The 9,351-nt window shown below is 45.5% G+C and overlaps 1 protein-coding gene across 2 annotated transcripts in view; it reads right to left on the bottom strand.

Moving 5' to 3' along the window:
• Positions 1-311: 311 nt before the first annotated feature.
• The window catches only part of TRIM71 (tripartite motif containing 71), a 110,883-nt gene continuing 101,843 nt past the window's right edge, over positions 312-9,351 (bottom strand). For both annotated transcript variants that reach the window (XM_085847502.1, XM_085847503.1), the window contains 2 exons: positions 4,113-4,451; positions 312-3,508 (listed from right to left, as the gene is read on the bottom strand). In XM_085847502.1, the coding sequence (XP_085703628.1) occupies positions 2,384-3,508; positions 4,113-4,451 (1,464 nt within the window). In that variant the 3' untranslated portion in view covers positions 312-2,383. The remainder of the gene's footprint in view (positions 3,509-4,112; positions 4,452-9,351) is intronic.

Genomic DNA, 9,351 nt, shown 5'->3' with positions numbered 1-9,351 from the left:
ACGGTATTCATCGCGTGCATTTGGCATCAGGTGGGTGCTCCGATATAAAGGGGGGCAAAATTACATCAAGGTGCCAGGTCTGAAAGTCTATCATGCATTTCTCTTACCAACAGACGTAGACCTTTCAAAAAAAAAAAAATCATAGGTCAGCACTGCTCCCCCCTTGGTGGTACCAATACGTCAAATATAGGGTCTTGCATCAAGGACTTGTATATTTTTGTTTGGTTCTGGGTCCACAAGAGAAATTATACGAGATTTTTGCATCTATTGGTGAAAGGAGAAGCGTGTGTGTGTGTGTGTGTGTTTGTGTGTGTGTGTGTGTGTGTTTGTGTGTGTGTGTGTGTGTGTGTTATAACCACTGATACCGCTAGCTAATGTATCGACAGGAAATGACACGAACCCGACTCTGATCATCCATGGATATTTCTCTCATTTCCGTGAGTGATTTTCATTAAGGAACATAACAATTATGGTTAACCATGATGAAATTGCCACTCTTTCCTCTAAATGCTGAAAAATATGTAAAACAAATATTTGAATTACAGATTTTGCACTAGTAACGGCAGGTTAAAGTGGCCATCGAGCCAAACCGAGCCACTGAAAAAAACACACACACAGAGCATGTGCAAAAGGCCTCGTCTGGCATCCATATGTCATTTCAAAAGTCCCGTATTGCATGTTGTGCACGTCTCCAAAATCCTACCTTGGTTTTGAAATTCAACTGTTGCAATCTTAAATGTCAGCGTTTTAAACAAAGTGATGAAACTCGCCGACCGAGCATGTAAAACAATGCGGCGAACGATGCCAACCGCTTTCGAATTCACATTTCCTTTGGAGATTCTCATTACAGTACAATATACCACTAACATTGCTGCACTTGTGGTAACACAGAGGTAGATAAATGAGAAACAAAAAAACACCACAAAACGGGCAAAATAATAAAAACCCTGCTTAAACCAGCCGGCATTTCATCACCGATACAACTGCACACGGTGAAGAACACAGGCTCAACCACGTGACGTATTTTCAGAAAAGCTTCATAAAGATCCAGCAGCCACCGATACATATATTTAAGTCACAGAGAAATTGCTGGTATACAAGATGAAGATAAATAACAGTCAAAGAGCGATGTGAACAAATACTGATGTGTCCCAGGTCAACAGGTGTAAACATATGACCAGGTAAAAATATGAGGTAGGTAGGATGTAACAATGGCATGGTCTCAGGCCGCTCGGGATGCGATACGAGACCATGGATAGCAGACGCCACGTCGGCTGTGGCTTTCTTTGGTTGTCGTTCACAAGAAGGTGGAAGACGCTGAGATAAGACGGAGGCAGGTAGTGGCTGGTTGAACATAATGGAAGCTTGCGAGATGATTATTTCCCTGAGGCAGTTTGAGAAGGTTTGCAGCCAATGGCAATGCTCAGCTGGCAAGAGCAGAAAGAAAGCAAAAGGCTCGATAGCCAACATTGCCAGTCAAGGAAGATTGTAACGGCTGCTGTTACATGCCCTGATATGACGCGCACAATGCACACAGTGCCAGCGGGATTGAAAATTGTCTGGGAGAAGCTGGAGGTAAAAATAATAATAATAATAATAATAAACACACCATGATGTGGCCTCGTCTGCTGTCTATGTTGGGCATTCTGGGCACAATCAGGTCTGACGAAACAACCACGGATATAAAACAAAAATCGATTACTGAACACATTCTTAATGTGCGGGAATTCTAAAAATGTGGCAACGAGGTAGGTAGATTGAGGTATTAATTAAACGCTTCCAACGTTGAAATGCACCGTGCAACGCGAGCTGGTGTGTAACATCCAAAGCTGACTGTGAGCAACGTTCACAAAGCAACCTCTCCAAAAGAAACAAAACGGAGGAAGCAGCAGCGGTTAGGGCCGTGAGATGTTTGCAGTAGTTTCGCTGTTACAAAACAAAGGGTGACACGTTGGAAGAGTACGGTTGTGCTCCGGAAATTATATTTCAGTAGCAGCTATAACATTGGAATAAAAATGGTTCGAGTTATCCGTCGTAAAGGATCGCAAGGTGCTGACGTTTCGGGCTTTACCCTCCGTCGGAACAAAAGAGCTATTTCATTGCTCTAATATCTCAAATCAGTGTTGATCTCAAGTTTCAGGTTACGCTGCTTTAAAAAAAACAAAAACAAACAAAAAAAGGAAAACATGAACATAAACGAGATAATTGGAAAGGAAAGAATAAACTTCATTTGAAACACCGGAATGCATCTCAGCAGGTTTAAGCTTCAGAATATTGATATGGTCTTATTTTGAACTATGGACTGAAGCTCTCTTTGCAGTTAAATCATGCAAAGAGAAGTGGAAAATGAAAAAGATGATGGACTGCTTGCCTTGGTCACAGCTCAGAATATGACCACACGGTTGTTACCAAAGTCTACGACAACGATCAGGCCATCGGAAGTGATTGCAATTCCAGAGGGTCGATCCATCTGACCCGCTCCACTTCCGGGACCACCAAACTGCCCCAAGAAGGTCCCGTCAGGCTCGAAGATCTGTACCCTATGGTTTCGTGAATCGGCTACGGCAATGCGACCCTCTGCATCGACCGCCACACCTTGAGGCCGCAAAAACTGTCCGGGCCCATGGCCCGGAGCACCGAGAAAGCGAGCTGCGCGGCAGTCAGGCCGTACGACGAGCAACCGATGGTTGTTAAAATCAGTTACGAGAAGTCGGCTGTCTGCATCGAAAGCAACACCCCGTGGAGAGTCGAAGTGTTTCCAGAAAGCACCCTCGAATCCGTATTTGTTGAGAAAAGATCCATCGGCTGAAAATAGTTGCACCCTGTGGTTGCGTGTGTCAGAGACAGCAATGACACCTGCACTGCCACCAACTGCCACATCCCAAGGATAACAGAACTGACCGCTGTCACTGCCACGCTCACCAAATGCAGACAGGAAGCGTCCATCTCCACTAAACACCTGAACACGATGGTTGTCTTTATCGGCCACCACGATGCGACCACCGCGTCCTGCATCCCAAGCGACACCGGCTGGTCGGTCGAACAAGCCTGGTGCAGCACCGTGTGCACCGAATTTGAAAAGAAAACTACCCGAAGGACTGAACACCTGTATTCGGTCATTGCTCCGATCCGCTACAATGACACGACCTTCCGAGTCGATGCAGATGCCCCAAGGACGGCAGAGTTGCCCATCTGCTGAGCCTGGACCACCAAAGCTGCGCAAAGCTTTGGTGAGGCTGGAGTAGCTACGGCCTGGTCGGACCAGCACCCGACAAGGGCTACCATCAACATGGCGCTCAAATATAGTCACTGACAGAGAGTGCTCACCCTCGCTTGCTGGCCAAAAGCTCACAGTGTAGCTGCCATCTTGGCGGTCTCTAATATCAGCCTGTACAGACACACCGTCTGGCTCCACAAGCAGGGCATGCACAGGATCACCTCCTACTGACCGGACATCCCCAGCATGGTCCCTTGTCACCAGCATCACAGTTGCAACACGACCCTTCACCTGGTCACAAAAAAAAAACAAACAAAAGAAACAGCAGAATAAAATAACCACCAGGAATTTCTCGCAAACTTTAACTCAGTTCTATATAATTTGCCAAATGGAGTCTTTAACAATTATTCTCATCTCGTGGGGTTGGCCAGGGAGAGTTTTTGGCTCAAGGTTTTACCAAACCAAAGGTGGATTGGGATTTGAACCCAGGCTAGATGGCTCATAGGTTCATGCACATTCCTCGAGGTCTCGGCTCTTATGCCACAATCTTCGTTTCAAAACAAGTACAGTAATACCTGGTCATGCTTCGAATACAATGCAGTTGCCATGTTGTTTTAAGGTACGTTTGAAGGCATGCCTTAGGTCAAGTCAAAAGGTAGAAAAGAAGATACATTTTCCATGCATGTTGTAATCTATGTATTTGATATAAAGTAGGCAAAATGATAAACATGATCTCTCCCCATGTAGTTAATACTCGTAAAGCTCCTCCTAAAGCAAGTAAACAGCTCGGAAAAGAATGCCTTAACGGCCAAAACATGATCGCGATACAATCGTGGATCTTATGCAGGACATTTGCATCTCATCACCGAGATGTCCTTTGCTACTCCTTGCTTACCACTTTAACAGGGTTGTCGCCTGCAAGTTCTGAAAGCTCTGGGCAAGCACCACTGTGCACAGCCCCAAAAGTCCTGATGGCTGCGTACAGAGTGGTGTCAGGTGGCAAGAAGGAAAGCCGATCATCTTCTTGTGGCTGGAGGATGCTTCCAAGACAAGCCAGCTCGCGCAGATGGCTTGCCAGTCGAGAACGGGCTTCCGCCACAGTTTCACCATCGGAACCACACTCGAGAGCTGCACGTGCACTTTCCATGGCGATCTCAAGCCGTGCCAGGCACTGCCGTAGCTCCTCCAGCTGCCGCTGCAGGCTCTGCACCTTCACCTGCCGAACCTTCTCAACCTGCATTAAATGAGACGGAGAAAGAGAAGGATGATTGATAGAGAGGGAGAGAGGGATGATGGATAGAGAGGGAGAGAGGGATGATGGATAGAGAGGGAGACTTAGTGTTGTGGTAAAGTAATCATTTCTTGCGTATATTATCTGTTAACTTTGTATTTTCCCTGACACAAGTTTGCCATTCCCAGCTTCACTTGTAATTGTCGAAAGGCCAATTTGCTGTTGATGCTACAACTTTGATGTTGATGCTATGCTAGTTTGCCGTTGATGCTATGCTAGTCCTACTACTACTACCACCACAATTATTCTCACCTTCTTATGACATCAGCTGGGGAAAGTATTTCGCCTAAGTCTTTCACGAACTGGCTAGCCAGGTCTGACGCCGCTTGAAAGTGGCAGGAATTTTTAACTTCTTCAGCCTGCCAGTGATAACGCGACTACTGTCTCTTTACACCATGTGATATTTTACATCCACCAACTAATACTGGTAGATATGACACCCGGATTATCGTCCAGCCGAGGGATGGCACACTTTCCATGCCTCACCTTGGCTGTGAAGCACTAATCTCATCTATATTCAAGGGCTACATATATATATATATATATATATATATATATATATATATATATATATATGTATGTATGTATGTATGTATGTATATATATATATATATATATATATATATATATATATATATATATATATATATATATATATATATATATATATATATATATATATATACTGAATATATATGAAGACCACAAGGGGAAAACCAGAGATGTCAGGATAAGTCAATTTTGAAGAAACTGAAAAACAAAGTTTCAAGACATTGGTGAACTGTTTAATAACTGTCATATATATTTCTTTTCCAGTAAAAGGAAGAGTGATCATTGGCCGATCAAATTAAGCATGTAGCATTTGCCAAGCTTCTGTGTTATTAAATTTAAGAGCAAAGAACGAATCAATGTTGCAAACTGACATCACTGGTTATTCCATTGTTTAATAATTGCCATGCAATTTTAACCCAGGATGTGTAGCAAATTCATGCTTGTTGGTTATTAGCATACATTACATGACTTTGGTGATCACAGATTATTTTTTTCAACATTAAACGGTCATTGTTTTTTTGTTTGATTGGTGTTCAACGCCATACTCAAGGGTATTTCGCTTATATGACGACGGATTCTCCATTTCTTACTCCGTACTACTTAATATGATGGAAAACCAGGAGGAAACCAAGGATAAACCACCCCCCCCCCCGATAGCCGAAGTCACCTCATGTGACTACCTCATATACCAAAGCAGGTTGATTGGGCGGTGGGTACATCGAATGAGGATGGGTACTCAGACGCGCTAACCATTAAGCCATGGTGTGGGTCCCATAAAAGTCACAATAAAGGTTTGACCAGGCTTGAACCACGATATGCACCAACTACAGAGCCCATGATATAACCAAATAGGCCATTGTAGTGCTCAGAGTTTATGCTGTGAAAGTTTTACAACCTTTCATTTTTTAGTTTCTCAACTCTGAATATTATGGTGGAACAGTTAACATGAATGAAAGGGAGATAACCAGGAGTAAAGTACTGACAACTCTGGTTTTCTACTTGTTCAGCTTTGACAACACTTGTTTTTTCATTGCACGGCTAAACTTTATACCATATAAATTATGTGACACCCCTGGTTATTTGTTAAAGTAATATTGTGAGAGGAAACCTTATGTTGCCAACTATTGGCAGGTGCAATAACCCTGAAATTTATAAAAAGTGACATCACCGGTTTTCCCCTTGTGGTCTTCATATATATATATATATATATATATATATATATATATATATATATATATATATATATATATATATATATATATATATATATATATATATATATATATATATATATATATATATATATATATTGTTGTGGTTGACGAAATTCGCAAGCCACCATTCAGGTCCCATAGGTGAGATATCTCTGTAAGTATATGTGTAGTTAGCCCCAAACCCGTTGTTTAGAGGGAATAAATGTCATTCATTCGGGCTGCGACCCTTTTAGATAGCCATTTTTCTTTTACTATCTTTATTTTGGACCAACCGCCATTACTACCACCACAACCACCACCAACCGCATCTCGACAACCACAGCCACCTTCTCCAGAACCGCCTTCACAACATCCACCTTCTCCACAACCGCTTTCACACACCAACCACCAACCGCAACGCTGCTTCACAACAACAGCAACGCCAACAGCCACGACCTTTACCGTCACAACTCGCCCTCGCAACCATCGCATCACCGCCATTCCCGCGCCGCTTGTGGGCACCGATACTGGACTCGTACAGGGCGCGCACCGAGCAGCGGGTGCAAAAACACCAGCCTTTCCGAGAAATCGGATCAAGAATGATTCACGCCCACTTCTGTTCCGTCCTATCAGCGAGCGTGGGGCGATTTGGCCCCGCCTCCAGGCGCGTCGGAGTATAATCGCTATATGCAGATTCGCAGATCAAGAATGATTCACGCCCACTTTTCCTCCGTCCAATGGGGGAGCGTGGCTCCGCCCCCGAGCCGTTCCTGATCCAAAAATCTGCATATGATTTCTCCTGTCGGACTATAAAGCACCGAGCGCGGAGCGAATCGAGGCAGTTGGGAAGAGTTGAAGAGTTGAGAAGAGGGAAGAGTTGGAGAGTTGTGGCAGCGGCGAAATCAGTCGAGAGAGTGTCTGTCGGGGTCCGGAGAGTCTGGAGAAGCCAAGGAGCTTTGTGGAGGTCTGCGCTCGTGTCAGAGTCGGGGAGCTGCGGAGAGGGGAGGCCGGGAACGCGGTCGAGGTCGCAGTGGAGTCGCTCGTCGCGGGACCCAAGCCAGCCAGATATCCTCCACCCCCCGAGCATCAACAACCCCCCCCTGTTTCCCCCCGCGCTGAGATAGTGTGAGAAGGGGGCCCCATTCCCACCCCATTCCAGGCAGTGCAAGCGAGGCCCGCGGAGTCGGGGCGCCGCCGCCATTTTGCGGCTCATCACCAGACGGGTAGGCTCGACGCGGTCTCGGCCCCAGGCCTGTCTGCCCCCTTGTATTTGAGGGTGGCCCCTTTTTCTTTTGCTTTGGAGTATATGTGTTGTCGGCGCCGTCTGTGAAGTAAAACTGTGTAAGTGTTGCCGTGTGCTCGCGTAGTCGGTAGTAGATCTGCATTGTGTCTCTTTTGTTGCATTTGTTTTTTGTGCAGAATTGTCGTGTTACTTTTACATTTGCTTTTGGTGCATAATTGTTGTGATTGTATATGTGTGCTTTCCGTTTGCCACGGAATAAATGTGCTTTATGTTGAAATTTTTCCCGTTTCGCTTCGTCTTTTCTTTTATTGAATCTCCATCTTACTTCACGTAAAGGGTTGGTCGTGGGCTAAATACGCCCAATAATTAATCGAACCGTCGAGGTTGACGATAACACCGCTCGGTTATCCCGATAGTACGGAACGGGTCGCTTAAAGTGGCCCGTGTCCGAAGTCGACCTGCGGCGAGGTGCGATCGCCCGGTCTACCATCCGTGTGGGTACTTAGGTAGGTCGAATTTGGGCGAGCAACCCTATCCCACGCGGGGGGCCGATTGGCACGATCGTGGTGAGGCCGAAAGGCCCACCCATGACTAGTTCCCGGCGTTAGTCCGAGAGGGTCACGACGGGATTGTCCGTCCGGTGGGCGACGTGCCGCGATTCGAGTTACGTGGCCGCCAGCACGCCGGCGGGCGCGAATCCGCAACAATATATATATATATATATTTATATATATATATATATATATATATATATATTCTCTGTCAGTTTGTCCGTCTCTCTGTCTGTCTGGGCAGGGTTTCAAAATCAAATTTCCACCATTTTGTTTGCTCCGTGTCAGTTCTGAGGCCTCACATGCCTCTCGTGTACATAACCGTTGCAAGTTGCCTGCGTCGATGCTGTGGTTACGTGAGTGGATTTACGTGTGGATATTTGGAGAGATGAGTGTTTCCTGAGAAGAATGAGGTGAGTGACGTGTTTGTGGGGTGTCGGGTTTTCGAGAGGAGGTTAAACGTCTACCTATAATGGAGGGAAAGTATTGTTGCGGTTCTGTGAAACCTTCACTCCCAAAGGCAATGACAGTAAACATATAGCGGTCCCGAAACAGTTATTTCATGATTATCCGTTTTAGATCACCCTTCCCTCATGTCTAGTGCGTTTATGGGACAAAATGCGTTGCGAGAGCTTTTAGGAAGGTATTATCCCCATTCTTAATTCTTGTATCCATTTTACTTTACTTCACACATGAACTCCTTTCCTTCATGCAAGCCTGCAAACCACAGCAACAGATAGTTAATTGGCATACGCGTGCCATTTTCTGTTCAAACCTTGTGCCATTCTCCAACAATATATCACCTCAGACCTTCGCCGTACTCTAACCCAAACGCTACAACATTTCTACAACCATCACAACACCTTCATAATAATGCCTACATCATCAGATCACAGCTCAAACTCGCCTATACTCACCATTGATGCCACAATCTTGACCACAACCGCCATTACCATCACAAACTCTCCGCACTCCAATCACTATGCTACACCACCACTACCATCGCTCAACCACCATCACCAATGACCACCACCTCCTCTGGACAGGCAGGAGACAAAGGAGTGGCCCATACCTTTATAGATACTCAGGGCTGGACGTTCTGGAGGCTAGCTTGGGGCACGAGTGTGTGCTGGGCATAGCTCGACATCATGGGGATATTGCTAGTGTCACACTCAACTGCGGCCCCCATTTGGTATCCCGTGCATGTTTGTGGCTGGAGAGCACCATCAGATGCCCTCACACCATGTTATTCTTGGAGCTCTGTCGCGTGATGGAGTTCGGAGCAAATGAGGCCATTTCCGGTG

Source organism: Eptatretus burgeri, chromosome 11 (genome assembly GCF_056783735.1).
Source record: "Eptatretus burgeri isolate ZD-2024b chromosome 11, Ebu_testis_v1, whole genome shotgun sequence".
Taxonomy (NCBI): domain Eukaryota; kingdom Metazoa; phylum Chordata; class Myxini; order Myxiniformes; family Myxinidae; genus Eptatretus; species Eptatretus burgeri.
The sequence above is the reverse complement of the archived record's forward strand: the minus strand, read 5'-3'. Positions and strand labels throughout refer to the sequence as shown.